The 16,822-nt window shown below is 38.4% G+C and overlaps 1 protein-coding gene across 3 annotated transcripts in view; it reads left to right on the top strand.

The window, feature by feature from the left end:
- Nucleotides 1–16,822, top strand: part of HECW2 (HECT, C2 and WW domain containing E3 ubiquitin protein ligase 2) — a 415,256-nt gene that overhangs the window by 154,301 nt on the left and 244,133 nt on the right. For all 3 annotated transcript variants that reach the window (XM_036857486.1, XM_036857485.1, XM_036857484.1), the window contains exon 2: nt 14,237–14,563. In XM_036857486.1, the coding sequence (XP_036713381.1) occupies nt 14,272–14,563 (292 nt within the window). In that variant the 5' untranslated portion in view covers nt 14,237–14,271. The remainder of the gene's footprint in view (nt 1–14,236; nt 14,564–16,822) is intronic.

The following is a 16,822-nucleotide window of genomic DNA, read 5'->3' as shown; positions in this document are numbered from 1 at the left end:
GTTATTACAATATAATGGCTATATTTCCCTGTGCTGTACAGTATATCCTTGTAGCTTATTTATTTTATACATAGTAGTTTGTATCTCTGAATCCCCTACCCCTGTCTTGCCCCTTACCCCTCCCTCACTCCACTGATAACAACTAGTTTGTTCTCTGTATCTGTGAGTCTGTTTCTGTTTTGTTAAAATCATCATTTGTTTCATTTTTTAGATTCCACCTATAAGTGATATCATACAGTATTTGTCTTTTTCTGTCTGACTTATTTCACTAACCATAATACCATCAAGGTTCATCCATGTTGTTGCAAATGGCAAAATTTCATTCTTTTTTATGGCTGAGTAATATTCCATATATATATATACACAGACACACACACATACATATATATATATATACACACACACACACACATATTTATGTATATATATCACATTTCCTTTATCCATTCATCTGTTGATGGACACTTAGATTGCTTCCATATCTTGGCTATTCTAAATAATGTTGGTGTGAACATTGGGGTGCATGTATCTTTTTGAATTAGTGTTTTCTTTTTCTTTGGATATATACTCAGCAGTGGAATTGCTGGATCGTATGGTAGTTCTGTTTTTAGTTTTCTGAGGAACCTCCATACTATTTTCCATAGTGGGGGCACCGATTTGCATTCCCACCCACAGTGTACAAGGGTTCCGTTTTCTTCACATCCTTGCCAACATTTGTTTTTTGTGGTGTTTTTGGTGATAGACGTTCTGACAGGTGTGAGGTGATATCTCATTGTGGTTTTGATTTGTGTTTCCCTGATGATGAGCAGTATTGAGCATCTTTTCATGTGCCTCTGTATGTCTTATTTGGAAAATGTCTATTCAGGTCTTCTGCCTGAAGAGCTTCTTTGGCAGAGGAAACAGCAGATGCAAAGGCTCCTGTGGTAGTGTGGCTGGTGCCTTTGAGGAGCAGCAGTGGGACTAGGGTCATGTGAGCATGGGTCGCCGTAGTGATAGATGAGGTCAGGGAGCACCAGACACCAGATTATGTGGGGCCTTACAGACTATCGAAAGGGTTTTGACTTTCACTCTGACTGAAATGGGGGCCACTGTAGGGTTTTGGGCAGAGAGCAACATGTTCTGACTTACATTTGAAGAGAATCACTCTGGTTGCTATGTTGAGAATAGACAGTAAGAAATGAAGGATGGAAGCAGGGATGGAGGTGATTATTTATTCAGATGACATATGACAGTGGCTTGGACCAGAGTGAAGGTAGTGGAAGCTAATTCCTATCTTTCCTTACTTTTTTTTTTCTCTCTATTTTCCTTACTTTTTAATCACATTCTTTCTTTGGCCTAAAATTCATGCTGTATTTCAAAGGCCTCCTCATATCTTTCAAGGTCCAGCTCAGTTTTTCTCATTAGGCTTTTCTTAAACACTCCAGCCCCTGCTGATCATTCCCGGCAGTGAGCTCTTTGCACTTAAGGTGTAAGTGACTTTTGCACTTACACCTTATAGTATAGAAGGCAATTGTTCTCTATTTCTTTCTTGCAGGTTGATTTATATTTCTTTCTATACTATAACAAGGGACTTGTGCTTTTCAGCACAAAGTAAGTACTTTACTCAGTAAATCTTTTTGGATGGCTAATGTGGCTAATTCTAAAGAAAATGCAACATGTATTCATACTGTAGATTTAGTCCTTTTACATTCTTATTTTCTGATTAGTAGGAGTCAACCCCATCCATTCATTTATTTGAAAAATATTTACCAAAAACTTACTATTTTATGGAGAATATAACATATAAGAGAAACAGTAATTTTCTCAAAGAGTTTATAGTCTGGCAAGAGAAGACACGAATCTTTATAATTAGACTGTATAAAGCATTGTGAATTACACATGATATGAATGATATCAAAAAGGTCACTGGAATTCAGTCATGGGAATGTTGCCTCTGGCTGGCTGTTCTTCAAGAAGAGAGTGGTCGTTAGACCTTGAAGGTGGAGTAGGTGCAGGAAGCAGAGAGGATGGCATGAGCAATGCTGGGCGTGCTAAGCATTTTCATGGGGAGCAGATAGATAACCTTCTACTGAGAAAGTTTGTATAGAACTTTGGGTTTGTTTAAGGAAGTGTAAAGAAATACACTAAAAAACCACCCTGACCCCCAGAGCCACCATGCAAATCCATGCCATCTTCACCTTTCACCTGGACTATGCAACTGCCTGCTAACTTCAGGTCTCAGCTTAATCAATTTATATGTCACTACCTGTGAGTGGCCTGCCTGCTCACCCTGCCTAAACCAGGTCCCACCCCTGCCCCTTTGTTCACTACCATCGTGGCCCTTTAATTATGTATTTTACTTGATTGGGAGTGTTGTCATTGAAAAAGTGCTATAGGGAGAGGGTAGATGGGTTGTCTGGGGGAAAACAGAAGGATCAGAGAGGACTTTTAAGAAGTGATGGCCTGGGGCTTCCTTGGTGGCGCAGTGGTTGAGAGTCTGCCTGCTAATGCGGGGGACGCGGGTTCGGGCCCTGGTCTGGGAAGATCCCACATGCCACGGAGCAGCTGGGCCCGTGAGCCACAACTGCTGAGCCTGCGCGTCTGGAGCCTGTGCCCCGCAACGGGGCCGCGATAGTGAAAGGCCCGCGCACCGCGATGAAGAGCGGTCCCCGCACCGCGATGAAGAGTGGCCCCCGCTTGCCGCAACTAGAGAAAGCCCTCGCACGAACCGAAGACCCAACACAGCCAAAAATAAATAATTAATAAATAAATAAAGTAGCTATAAAATTAAAAAAAAAAAAAAAAAAAAAGAAGTGATGGCCTGGGACTTCCCTGGTGGTCCAGTGGTTAAGACTCCATGCTCCCAGTGCACAGGGTCCGGGTTCGATCCCTGGTCAGGGAACTAGATCCCGCATGCTGCAACTAAAAGATCCTGTATGCTGCAACTTAAAAAAAGATCCTGCACGCTGCAACTAAAGATCCCTCAGGCCGCAACAAAGATGCTATGTGCCACAGCTAAGACCCGGTGCAGCCAAATAAATAAATAAATGAATAAATAAATAAAAATAATAAAGAAGTGATGGCCTAGATACGATATGACGTGGATTTGACTTAGCGCCGTTGTGGCAACGGGAATGGAAAAGAGGGGAGTGTTCTGTGGGGTGTAGAGTACATGCCACTATTAGTAGTGTTTGTAGTTACAACCTCTGGTGTTTTATGGAATAAGCAATTGTATATAAATACAGTTAGTCATCTTTTCTAGCAGCTTTTGACAATCCACAGCTAGAAGCTTATGCGGTTTGCTTTGCAAGAAAGACTTTTCCAGCCACCTCAAAGTAATGCAGAGTTCTTAAATATCCGAATTCCATTTACCAACAATTGGTAATTATCTGCAGCTTTAGCGGAAATTAATGTCTTGAGATGTGTTCCACACAAGAGAAAAAAGACATCTTTTCCCCTAAGGCTGAATAGGGAGTAAAAGTTGAATATCTTTCAAAAGAGATGACTCTAGAATGAATCGATTCTACTTCTCCCGCACAAACCATCACTATTTGTTGCTAGGCAAGGAAACCACCAAGGGTGCTCGATATAAAAAGAGTTATAAAAGAGTTTTTCGTTTCTTTTTATCAATCCTTGGACAGATCATGGAACTTCATGTGTATTTACTGAAAAATATGTTGGAATTTTAAACAGGTATTGAAAATATACGAAGTTTTGATTTCCATATCTGGCATAATGTTTAAAAATGATTCTTGAAATGGTTTTGCTGTTCTTAATTTAATAGCATTTTAAAAGTGTAGATCAATTTTTAAAAAAATTGGTATCTATGCCAATGAATATCATTCCAGTGAGGGCCCATTACAATCTCTCCTTGACTGTTGAGATAAAGATGTTGTCTTGATTCTTCCCACACTCTCTATCCTAAATTCTTCTCTAATTACATATATAAGGGTCTGCCATTTTTTCTTTTCCCTTTATTTTTGTCCAGCATTCATTTCCTCTTCTTCTAGTAACAACTCACTTGTTTTGAGGACTCACTTGTCCCCCACTGCCTTCAGTTTTGGTCTAGATGCCTTTTCTTCTCCAAGGGCATGCCCAGCGAGCTTTGCAAAACCATCCTGTCAGCAGCATGAGTTTCTGTCTCACTGCACCTTCACTTCTGAGTACTGTTATTTTTCAAAGTTGATATTTTAGTGCATAAAAAATTATATCTAATTTTTGTTTGAATTTTTAACATATAATTATTAGTGATTTAAATTATTCCTTTTGTGAATTATCTATTCACATCTGCAAAAGAAAAGTTTAATTAAGTAATTGAATTAAAAGCCTTATCACGTTTAAAGAATTCAGAAGAGTTAAACCAAATCTTAATTATTTTCTCATATTTGTCTGGCTGCATATTCAGTCAAATATGATTCAAGCTAATCAACAGCTTGAAAGCTTTGTTGGACTCTCTTTAAAATTAACTACTTTTGGAACTTAAAATTCTTTCTATTTGTGTCCATCCCTTTTCCAAATTTACAGGTGGGCTATTATTATGTTGTGGATCATAACATATCATTTGAGAAAATTGTGGGGAGAAGAGCCTTTTCCTAAAGGGCAGCAGGCTGGAGGGAAAATTGCATTTTCTGATACTTTTCCACCTGGAAAGAGGAAGTGAGGGGCAGCTTCAGTCACTGCAGGCTCTCTGTTGAATGCCCTGAAATCATTTATTGGTAGGTCGAATAGGAGGGATTTTTCTGATCTTAATCATTTTACTAGCACACTCTTGCCGAGTAAGCTAAGCATTGGGTTATGATTATGTATGACAAACAGTGACTAATGAGTATGCTTTCTCTTAGCAAGAAGGCACAGTGAAAAGCCACTGGGAAGGGGTCTTAGTTGAGAATTTGGTGATAACTTTATTCATCTCAGGTGACAGCTGGCTTGCGGGGTCTGATGGCTCGCTGCTTTCTCTTCCCAGAGGTCTCACATCTCTGCTTATTGCAGACATATTATGTTTTCTTTAGTGTCTCTAGACAGAAATATAATCCTGCCTTTGTTTTCCTCATTTATATAGTAAAACACAAATGGAGTTTGAAGTACAGTGTAGTTGAACAGGTGTGAGCATGTGTGTGTATGCATGTGGTGTGTTTTTGGGAATTTGAAGGGTTAAACAAGGATGTTAGTTATTATTATTGGTTTTATTTTTCAATGTCCAGTCTAGGAAATTAAAATATGAGGGTGCATTTCCAGTCTGTAAAAATCTTTTCATAATGAATGTTTTCAGTACTTGCCCTTCAGGTGAGGTTTCACCTCCAGATTCTTTAGCAAAAATATTTTAAATAAAAACACTTGTTTAATGTATTTGTCATCTGCTTCTGTCTGTATCTTCTAAACAAAATCTGCTGCTTTTGGAAATGAAATTGTATACTAAAGCATTTTGCAATTTGCTTAGTAATTATATCTCTCTTGACCTCTGGAGGAAAAGTGATTTTGTTTTTGGTTGTCATTTAAGCAGATGTCTGTTACCTGAGAGAGCAGGTTAGTACCGACCTAATCATAATTAGAAGTGGGAGGGTTTTTTTTTTTTTTAAAGGAGTGCTACATCGTGATAAATTGTGTCCTTTGGGGATGGGACATATAGCCTCAGCAGAGGCTCACCGTGGGTGGATTGTCTAAGGAGCTTTAAAGGACTAGCTTTCTTTTTAATAAATTTGATGAGTATTAATCAGTTTCCCTTACCATCAGCTTTGTCTACTAAAGCTTTTCAGAAGAACATAGATACTACTCTGAAGAAAAGTTGCCTTTCTTATTGCAGAAGGCATAGATATGAAACCAGGACACCAGGGAAGAATTCTTAGATATCAGTAGAAAATGTGAAGCAGTCGTTTCCTGTTGTTGGAGTAGCCCTCATTTTCCCATGTGAGAACATTGCATTGAATAAGGTAGTTATAAACTCAAACTTTAGCTGAAGATAGAGTGGCTTGATTGCTAACGTTTTTATGCAACTTTGCAAATTCATTTTTGCATGGGGTTTGATCTTATTTATTACAGAAACATGAGCTCTTAAAAAATACATTACTTATATTGTAAGGGAAAAATGAAGTTTTCCAAAGCAGGTTTGGAAATAGTCTCTCATTGTAATCTCAGCATAATAGTCTCTCATTGTAATCTCAGCATTCTGATTTTACTTCTTTTCCACTGATCTAAGTTATGTAAAGTAAAACATCTGAGTGAGGTTTTTCAACACTGAGTTGAGCCTTTTAGAGTTACATTGGCATAGTCAATTTTAACTAATAAATTCTAAGCCCATTAGTAAGCAGAAACTTGCATTTGAGTATTTGTTTTATCCCTGGCCTCATAATAACCAGCAATTGGGGCCCACCTTCACGAGAGTCTTTGGGATATAGTTACTTGGATACATTGCATTTATTTTAAACTCACCCAAAGTAGTATTGATTTTCTCAGCCTTATTAATGTTTCTGGGATTCTGTTGTCACTTAGATTGAAAATCCAGAATTGAGTCTTAATTTCTTCCTCACTTTTATCCCCTGTATTCAATATGCCACCAAGTCTTCGGGTTCTTTCTTTGAAATATTCCTGATTGATATACTTCCTTCCTGTGTTACTGAATCCGCTCTTCAGCACTCAGTGCCGGATGTCTTAACTAATCAGTTAGCTTCTAACTGGTTCCCCCACCTCTGTTTTCTCGTCTTACAATCAGCCCCACATGAGCTTTCAGATTAAGTTTCCCATGCTTAAATTTCATATTTTGACTCTTCTGCTCAAGAGCCTGGAATGGCTCCCTGCTCATTGGTGAGGTTCCAAGTGAATTACTTCACATTCTGTGCCCAAGTTTCTTCTGTAATCTGCTCTTCTCTCTCTAGTCTCACATCTCACTACATGCAGTGACCGGCTTGTGAGTGGTAGGCTCTAAAAGTTCCTTTAAAGTGGGTGGTTTGGAAGTTGGAATTAATTTTTTTTTATGTGGAAACAATTCTTTAAGAGCTGTGGATGAGTTCCTAAGCTATAACTCGAAGGCCTGTGTATCCTAATGTAGCTGATTTCTGGGCTCTGGGAGCCAGGAGCCATGTTGAATAGGAAGGTAGGGGAGCATGAACTGTTTTCCCTTTCTTTCCTAAGTATGGGGTCACCCAACACTAGGCAGAGTTCACAGTGAGTTTTCATGTGTAAAGATGATCTTTAGCAGTTGATTTCTGTTAACTGTCTTCTAAGTCTTAGTTTCTCTCCCCAGACTCTTAGGCCTGGAGAGCTACCCCAGGCATTAATTGCATTAATTAATTCAGAACTATATTATTTGTTTATTAAAATAACAGTAGTTACTTTAAAAAATAACAAAATAACTTTCACTTATGATTTTCCTAATCCTTGCAAATGGTCTTGCGTGGTACATTAAAGTTACCTCCATTTAATAGCTGAATATATTGAGACAGGGTGAAGTTTAAGTATATGCAGTTATTTAGGTAAACACAGAAGACTTACAAGTAACCTGTATATATTTGTAAATCACTTAGAAAGAGTAAGTGCCATGTGAGTGTTTGCTAAAGAAATATACAGATAACCTGATCACTTCCCCACTTCATCTCTTCCCCTGTTATACGTAAGCTCCACTGGAGCACTGTTCCCGCTTTTGAAGACTGTAGAGTTTCAAGGTTGAAGAAAAGAAGCTAAAAGATACCAAAAGACTTTCTGGGACTTGTTACCCTCCCCATCCTCAAGTCTATCCCCAGAAAATTCTCTACCCTAGACTGGGTGTCTTCATATAACAAGTAGAGATTTGGCTCAAAAAGCATCTTCATGAAAAAGACAAATATTATATGATATCACTTATATGTGGAATCTAAAAAATAGTACAAATGGACTTATTTACAAAACAGAAACAGACTTACAGGCATAGAAAACAAATTTATGGTTACCTAAGGGGAAGGAAGTGGAGGGATAAATTGGGAGTATGGGATTAACAGATGAATACTACCATATATAAAATAAACAACAATGATTTACTGTATAGCACAGGGAACTATATTCAATATCTTGTAACAAACTATAATGGAAAAAAAGCATCTTCATGCTAAAATGCATGGAAAGAACCCTTGGGAAGGATTAAGGAATTCTTGGTTATTCACACATTATTGTCAGCTAGTTAATGATGTTTTCCTCTTAGCTACATTGAGGGCCTTTCTGGTGGGATAAAGCTGAAAAGGAAGCAGATTGTCTTGGAAGCTGGGAGCACTCCCGTGGTTTAGATCTGTACTGTCCAGACCAGGAGCCACCTGCCACATGAAGCTCTCAAGCTCTTGAGATGTGGTTAGTTTGAACTGAAATGTGCTTTAAGTATAAAATATGTGTTGGCTTTAAACACCTTAGTACCAAAAAAAAAAAAAAAAGAATGCAAAATATCTCATTAATAATTATTTATATTAACGTTGAAATAATAGTTTGGATATATTGAGTTAAATGAAATATGTTATGATTAAAATGTTCACATTTTAAAATGTTTTTTAATGTGGCTCCTAGAAAGTTTAAAATTACATAAGTGGGTTGCATCATATTCCTATTGGGCAGTGCTGGTTTAGACTAATCCTCTTCCTGTCCTGTGTATTCCAGCTTTTGTTCCTCCTCAGTCATCTTGCTCCATCATGTATCTCCTCTCTTTCCTACATCTTCAGCCTCTCCTCTTCCCTGGCTCTTTCTATCAATTTTCATTTATTCATTCATTCAACAGATATTTCCTGAGCTTTTAGTGACTGTGCTAGTATTATAAACATGCAACAGTCTCTCTCAGGCTGAAAAACAAAAAGCAAACACACCCAACCCTGTCTCAGTACACATCACCCTCTACCACGTACTCTCCTTCCCTTTACAGTCCAGCCTTTTGAAGAAGAGTCTGTACTCTTTACCTCCATTTACCTTTCCAGCCTCCTTCCTCAAACCTCAACAGTCTGGCTTTTACCACTTTTACCACTCCATGTAAAAGGTTTTCCTAAGGCCAAGGATGTCCTCCTAGTTTTCAGATGCTATGGTAACTTTTCAGTCGTTAGTTGCAACATTTGAAGCTCTCCTTCAGAATCTCTCTTTGACTTTCAAGACATGTTTCTCTCCCTCTCCCTCCCTTTCTCCCCTCCCCACCTTCTCCCCCCTTCCCTTCCCTCTTCCCCCTTCCTGTCTCTCGCTCTCTCTCTCTCTCTCTCTCTCTCTCTCTCGTGTGTCTGTGTGTTTCTCTCTCTCCTATTTTACCTTGATTTTTACCCTTGTCACTTAACAGCTCTGCGACCTTGGGTGGGTTTAACCTCATGGGGCATCAGTATGTTTTGAGTCAGGTCCAGGCTCACCATATGTCATCAGTGGCAGTATTAAGACCCGCCTCTCTCCCTGGGTTTCTGCTTGGTTCCTTTGGAGGATTCCCATCATTTTCCCAGGGTTCTGCAGAGCCTCTGTTTTCTATTTTGTTTCTTCCCTCTCATATTCTCATCCTTGGTTGCTTCTCCATATCCATCCTTCCAATTAGAATGCATTCATTTCTTCATATATTTCTTCTTTTCCTCTAATCCTTTTAAGACTTACCTCAAATATATAACCACTTCCAAAGTGTTTTTATCTCCTTCAGCTAACCTTTTGCCTCACAGATCCTCAGTTTTCTCACCTGAAAACAGAGATGATGGCATCTCTCAAATTTACTTCATAATATTCTGGGTCTCACTTGAGATGATAGAAGTGAAAATGCTTTGAAAAATGTAAAACACTTTATAAATCTTATATTACTATCACTTCCTGATGCCTCATGAGCATTTATTATCTCCATCACATACTTGTGGGGACAAATTGTACACATACATGAAGTGTCATTAGTACAGGATTGAATTCTTTCATATGTGTATTTGTCTTTTCCCCCCAGAGTCAAAGTTCCTATAGAGTAAATTACATGCCTTAGGGAAAGAAAAGAAAGAATTTGAAAGAAAACCTTACTCTCTTTTCTGTTTAGTATACTTTGTAGCTTTATGCCAGACGTGTACTAATAGATGCTCCATATGTTTTTTTTTGCAGGGTTCAGTTAAACTAGCAAATTCGCACATTTCTGTCTTATTTTTTGACCTGTCTGTTGCGTGTCTCCCTTTCACCAGGGAGGTACTCGATAAAATTTTGTTGAATGCATGTGTGAATGAATGAACCCAATAATGGTGAGAAAGTCAAATTCCAACCCTTACCTCTGGCTAGAGGACCAGAGAATGGCCCTTGTCAGGCCACTGTTATGGCGTTAAGGCTTGGGCTTCAGGATAGCTCTTCCTCAGTGCCTACCAGGCTCTTTCTTTCTTTTTTTTTTTTTCTGTTTTTGGGATTGTGCTTTGAATAATGGCAGATACTGATAGCCTACTATCCCAATAAGTGGGGGGATCAAGGGGATTAAAACCAGTTCTACTTTATATAATTAAAGTAGAATGTAGTCACATAATAATATTAATAGCTAAACATGATTGAGCACTTATTATATGCCAAGCACTGTTCTAAATGCTGTACCTATACTGATTCATTTAGTTCTCTCCAAAATTCTACGAACCAGGTGTTATTATTCTCTACTTTACAAATGGGAAGATGAAGGCACACAGAGTTAAAATAAATTGTCCAAGATCACAGAGCAACTTAATAGTAGAAATATGACTGAAACCCAGAAATCAGACTTTGGAGCTTATTCCCTTATCCACTGTGTTTACCTATCTCTCTGATTAAATAGAGGTCATTAAAAAATAAAACAGTTTTGGTGTGCATCCCTGTTTTTCCCCTTTTTTCTAGAGCAGAGTAATTTTCAGTTGTTCTTTTGTTGTGGCTTAAAGCTATAAAGATTCTGGCCTATTTCTTTCTTTCAGGGAAGTAGCTTAGTTATGTCCAGCCTGCGTTTTCTATTTGACTACAACATGTTAGGAGTTAATTATTTACAGTGCTTGCTGAAGCTGATGTGGTGCTGGGCTCACTCTGGGTTTATAGACAAAGAACGGCCTGTAGAAATCCACTAAAATGAAAATTTCATGAAACCCTGAGATAAGAGGTTGACCTGAATTTTAGGCTTCATGGATTTGAGGTTGTTTAACAGTTATGGGTTATATGATGTCAGAGTTACCATATACCACATAAGGAAGCAAGTGCTAAATTTAGGAAGAGTATTAGTTTCTCTGTTCATTTTATTTCTGTCCTTTTTACACAGGACATCTTGCCCACCAATCCCAGTCATTTTTTAATTCAAGGGATAGTGCTAAAAATATGAGATCAACTTTATGACAGAAATTAATTGGATACATTTGCAAGTACTATGACCTTAGCAATGGTAGAATGTCCCCTTCACCCAAGTGTTTGTGAAATGGATGAGGGGATGGGAGAAATTAGGGAACCCTCCTCTTTTCTTGCCTCCGACTTGGTATCCAAGATTATTAGTTATAACGTAAATATTAAGCCCAAGATTAGTTTTGGGTTTTTTTTCATGAAAGTTCATGCTGACATTCTAGGACACCTTGCAGGAGTGGCCTTTTGAAAAGATGTAGTATATTAAAGAGGCCAGCACATACTAGGGATGCAGAGTAAATGTTAAATCCATAAATCTATTAGTGAATGATGTAGTCCTGAAAGGGGTAGTGAGAGGAGAGCCAGATTCATTCTGTGTAGAGCCTGTGGGGTCTGGGTGAGGGAGTGTGAATCCATGGACAGACAGGAAAGGCACTGGCGATGGAACCTCAAATGTGCTAGAGTAAAGTACAGAGGTCTTAGAAAGAATCTCTGTCAGAGTCTGGCAATGGAGAAGGAAATGGATATCTTAGGACTAGACTCATAGTGAACCAACAGGGGACTGGATCTAAGTTCGAACAGGAAAAGCTTTGTTCCTTTAGATGGAGGCCAAGTGGGAGCCAAAGGAAATAGCTTACTATGGGTCTAGATGGTAGAAATAGGTTTGGCAAAGGGCGGGCCCAGCAAAGGGACTCAAGGTGTGAGTCATGAGTATCTAGGAGATAGTAAGGAGTATCTCCTAGGAGCTTAAGGAGTATCTAGCAGAAGGATGCTCACTGTTCACTGATCTTTTCATTCAACATTTATCGACACCTACTGTGTACCAGCCACTGTTGGAAACACTGGGGATAAAATAGTGAACAAAACAGATGCATTTGTGAAGCTTACATTCTTTTTTTTTTTTTAGTTTCAGCTTTATTGAGGTATAATTGATACTATTGTAAGATATTTAAAATTTATATTGTGGTGATTTGGTGTACATATACGTTGTGCAAGGATTCCCACCATCTAGTTAATGAACACATCTATCACCTCACTTTTTTTTTGATGAGAACATTTAAATTCTACTCTTTTAGCAAATTTCAATTATATAATATGGTGTTATCAACTGTAGTCATTTATGTTTTACATTAGTTCCTCAGACCTTATTCATCTGAAAATTTAGAGTTTGTAGCCTTTCACCAACCTACCCATTACCCCCCATCCCACAGCCCCTGGCAACCACTCTTCTACTCTCTGTTTCTAAGAATTTGACTTTTTTCTTAGATTCCACATGTGAGATAACACAGTATGTGTCTTTCTCTGACTTATTTCACTTAGCATGATGCTTCAGTGTTCATCTATGTTGTTGCAAAGAGCAGGATTTCCTTCATTCTCATGGCTGGAAAATACTCCATCGTATGTATATATATTGCATCTTCTTTATCCATTTATTCATTGATGGACACTTAGGTTGTTTACATATTTTGGCTATTGTGAAAAATGCGGCAATGAACATGGGAGTGTAGATACCTCTTTGATATCCTGTTCTCATTTCTTTTGGATATATACCCAGAAGCGGAATTGCTGTATCATATGGTGGTTGGTTCTATTTTTAGTTTTTTAAGGAACCTCCATACTGTTTTCCATAGTGGCTGTACCGATTTACATTCCCACCAACAGTGCAGGAGGGTTTCCTTTTCTCCACATCCTTGCCAGCATTTGATACCTGTTTTCTTTTTGATAAAAGCCATTCTGACAGGTGTGAGGCAATATCTCATTGTGGTTTTGATTTGCATTTCCCCAATGATTAGTGATGTTGAGCATTTTTTCATGTGCCTGTTGGTCATCTGTATGTTTTGTTTGGAAAAATGTCTGTATTAGGTCTTCTGCCCATATTTTAATTGGGTTGTTTGGTTTTTCTTGATACTGAGTTGTATGAGCTGTTTATATATTTTGGATATTAACCCCTTATCAGTCATATCACTTACAAATATTTTCTTCCATTCAGTAGGTTGTCTTTTTGTTTCATCAGTGATTTCCTTTGCTGTGCAAAAGCTTTTAAGTTTAGTTAGATCCCATTTGTTTATTTTTGCTTTTGTTTCCTTTGCCTTAGGAGACAGAACCAAAAAAATATTGCTACGATTTATGTCAAAGAATTTTTGGTTTGTGTTTTCTTCTCGGAGCTTTATTTCAAGTTTTTAAGCCATTTTCAGTTGATTTTTGTGTATGGTGTAAGACAGTGGTCCAGTTTCATTCTTTTGCACATGGTTGCCCAATTTTTCCAATCACCTTTTATTGAAGAGTGTTCTTTCCCCAAGCTTACATTCTTGTGGGGGAATGTACACAGTAACCAAATAAATAAGAGCATGGTACTATGTGGTGGTACATCAGATCAGAGTAATTGCTTTTGAGAAAAGTAAAGCCAGGAAGGAGGGATGAGAAATGCTTGGCTGTTGCAGTTTTAAATAGGATGGCCAACTCTATTTAAGTGAGGAGGTAACATTTGAGCAAGCTCCTGAAAAAGGGTTTAGTGAGTTTCATTCCTATGGGAAGGAAATAGAACTTGTCCTCAGTAGTATATTTCAACTCTGTGGAACATGTCTCAAAATTTTCTGTCTTGCTATTTTAAAATTTAATTGCATCAGCTAATGAATATGTGAGTGTGGTGAAGGAGAGGAGGATGCCATTTCTGAAGGAGAAAGAATAGCCGTACAAGGGATGGTAGGGAAGTCCCCTTCTTAATTGCTCTGAGGAAGCTGTGCCCAGTGAAACTGAGGGCCACAGGTGTTTGATGACCTTTGCCGTCTTGTGACCTCAGTCTATAGAAGTTGTTTCTGACAATCATCAGTTGACAGTAGAATAATAGGTTTTATTTTGACAGCAGAAGATTATTGCATGGTTAGGCTTTAACAAACACTCATAAAGTGTTTTTATCTGGGAAGCTTAAACTTCATTCCTTGCATTGTAGCACTCATGCTTTGTGCTTGTTTGTCTCCCCCAGCTTTGTAGAAAGCCAACCTCAGAGAGGCAGACGGGATGGCTAGCTCAGCCCGGGAGCACCTGCTTTTTGTGAGGCGTCGAAATCCCCAGATGCGGTACACACTGAGTCCAGAGAACCTCCAGAGCCTGGCCGCCCAGAGCTCCATGCCCGAGAATATGACTCTACAGCGGGCCAACAGCGACACCGATCTGGTGACTTCTGAGAGCCGCTCCAGCCTGACTGCCAGCATGTATGAGTACACGCTGGGGCAAGCCCAGAACCTCATTATCTTCTGGGACATTAAAGAGGAGGTGGACCCCAGTGACTGGATTGGACTTTATCACATAGGTGAGTCAGATGAACTGGACTTGCTTGTGACTTGAGCGTACATTTCACTCTGACCTTATACTATTCTGTGTTTTCTCCTGGGAAGAAATTCACACACATAATTTAAAGCAGCCAGATTCTAGGAACTTTTTCTTCTTCTTTGGGGCGGTGGGGGGGGGGGGGCAGTCAACAATGATAAATACCTTTGCTGATATGAATACTGTGGTTCTATCTCTACCTTAATTGAATGTCAGAACCTGCAGTATTTTCTTTTTAAAACTTCACTTTGCCCTTGATCAATAACCGCATTTTGGAAACAGGTGGCTGTTAACATTTACTAGTATTTTTAAACCGATGAAAAGGATGTTTAGATTTAGATAACTGTTATGAAAAAATGTGCTGTTTCAGAAGGTTGAATTACATTAAGAACAACTTGTAGTCTAAAGTATCTTTTTATTTCAAAATTCCTTGATGTGTCCTAGATCAATTAGGTAAAGAAAGTGTCATATTCTCCTAACAAATGACTTAGAAATAGGTTGCTATTTGTTTTAATAAAAGTGTCCTAGCTCTGTTTAGCTGATTTGCATCTGTTATTCATAGGTGAGTGCATGATGAATAGCACATCTCAGAAAATATAAGTATCTACTTTAATTGAAAGCAAAAATCAAAACCTACTAACCAATCATAAAGAAAATCTAAATCAACTCTGATAATAAAATCTAACATTCCCCAAAGCTGGAGAACATTTTCACTGAATGAAGGGAATTCTTTTAAAAATTTAACAACAACAGATATTTTATCAGAAAGACATTGTTGCTTTCAATGTATACTATAAGTCAGGCAACTTTCTTTCTTTCTTTCTTTCTTTTTTTTTTTTTAGTGACTAGATTGGTTGCCGGGGGAAGACTGGTTTATGCAGTGCTTCTCCGCCAGGGGAGATTTTGCCCACTTCCTCTAGAGCAGCGGTCCCCAACCTTTTTGGCACCAGGGACCGGTTTCGTGGAAGACAAGTTTTCCATGGATGGGGGTGAGGGGGGTGGTGTGTGCGGGGGGTTGGGGGAGTGGATCCAGCAGTAATACGAGCTATGGGGGGGATGGTTCAGGCTGTAATGCAAACGATGAGGAGCGGCAGATGAAGCTTTGCTCGCTTGCCCACTGGTCACCTTCTGCTCTGTGGCCTGGTTCCTAACAGGCCGTGGACCAGCACCGGTCCATGGCACGGGGGTTGGGGACCCCTGCTCTATGGGACATTTGGCAATGTCTGGTGACATTTTTGGTTGGCACAAGTGGGTAGGGGAATGGGAGATCAGTGATGCAGCTATATATACTGCAATGCACAGGACAGCCTCTCCCAACAAAGAATTATCTATCCCCACATGTCAGCAGTGCCACCGTTGAGAAACCCTGGTTGAGGCAAAGTAATATCCTGGCTGAAATTTTATTAAAATGTTAAACCCGTTGCACTTTATGTTTCTCTGGACAGAGAATTTTATATTGACTAAAATAAAATTGATTTGTATTTACTTACATAATTTTTAATGTTTAATCATGCTAGGTAGAGAGAAATGGAAACACAAAAATTCAATGAATTTTTATCTTTCTATTTCCTCTTATCACAAAAGGAGGAAAAGTCTTCACAGTTCATCATTTTCCTCAGGTGTGTTTAAATGTACATTCAAAGTGAGGAAGACTCATGATTTTAAAATTACATTTTTATATCTGATCTCTATTATGTTCACAAAAGAATCTTACAGTTTTGATGTGACTTTAGAAGTAACTCTTGGTTTTGATGTAATTTCACCCTTTTGGATTTCATAAAACTTTTTTCTTTTCTCATAATTTTTTGCCTTTTTTCTCATTTGAGATTTTGTACTGCTTAATACAAGGCTACAAATAGAATATTGTGTTTTCTTAAATGATTCTTATGTGATATTTCTTTAGGACATAATCAATTTTATTTTCTCACATAAGATGGTTTCTTTTTTGTGTGTGAATAACTTAATCTGTAAGATGCTAGAATCACTTAAGACAATGACTCCTATTACTTCATACTTTTTTACCTAATTTTCTGTCTGTTTCTTTATCTCACTTGTTTTATTTCCCTGTCTGTATTTAATTGTGAAGGAACTAAGTGATCCAAAACCAAGTTTATCTTATTCTCAAGTGACCAAATTCACAAAATCTTGGTGTTCTTATATTTCACTTTCTAGAGAATAGGCCAGAGTTCTAAATCTGGAATTAGTCCAAAGATATAGCTAGGAAAATAGAATTAGGAAATAA

This window comes from Balaenoptera musculus, chromosome 7 (genome assembly GCF_009873245.2).
Source record: "Balaenoptera musculus isolate JJ_BM4_2016_0621 chromosome 7, mBalMus1.pri.v3, whole genome shotgun sequence".
Lineage (NCBI taxonomy): Eukaryota > Metazoa > Chordata > Mammalia > Artiodactyla > Balaenopteridae > Balaenoptera > Balaenoptera musculus.
This window is presented reverse-complemented; position numbering and strand designations above follow the sequence as displayed.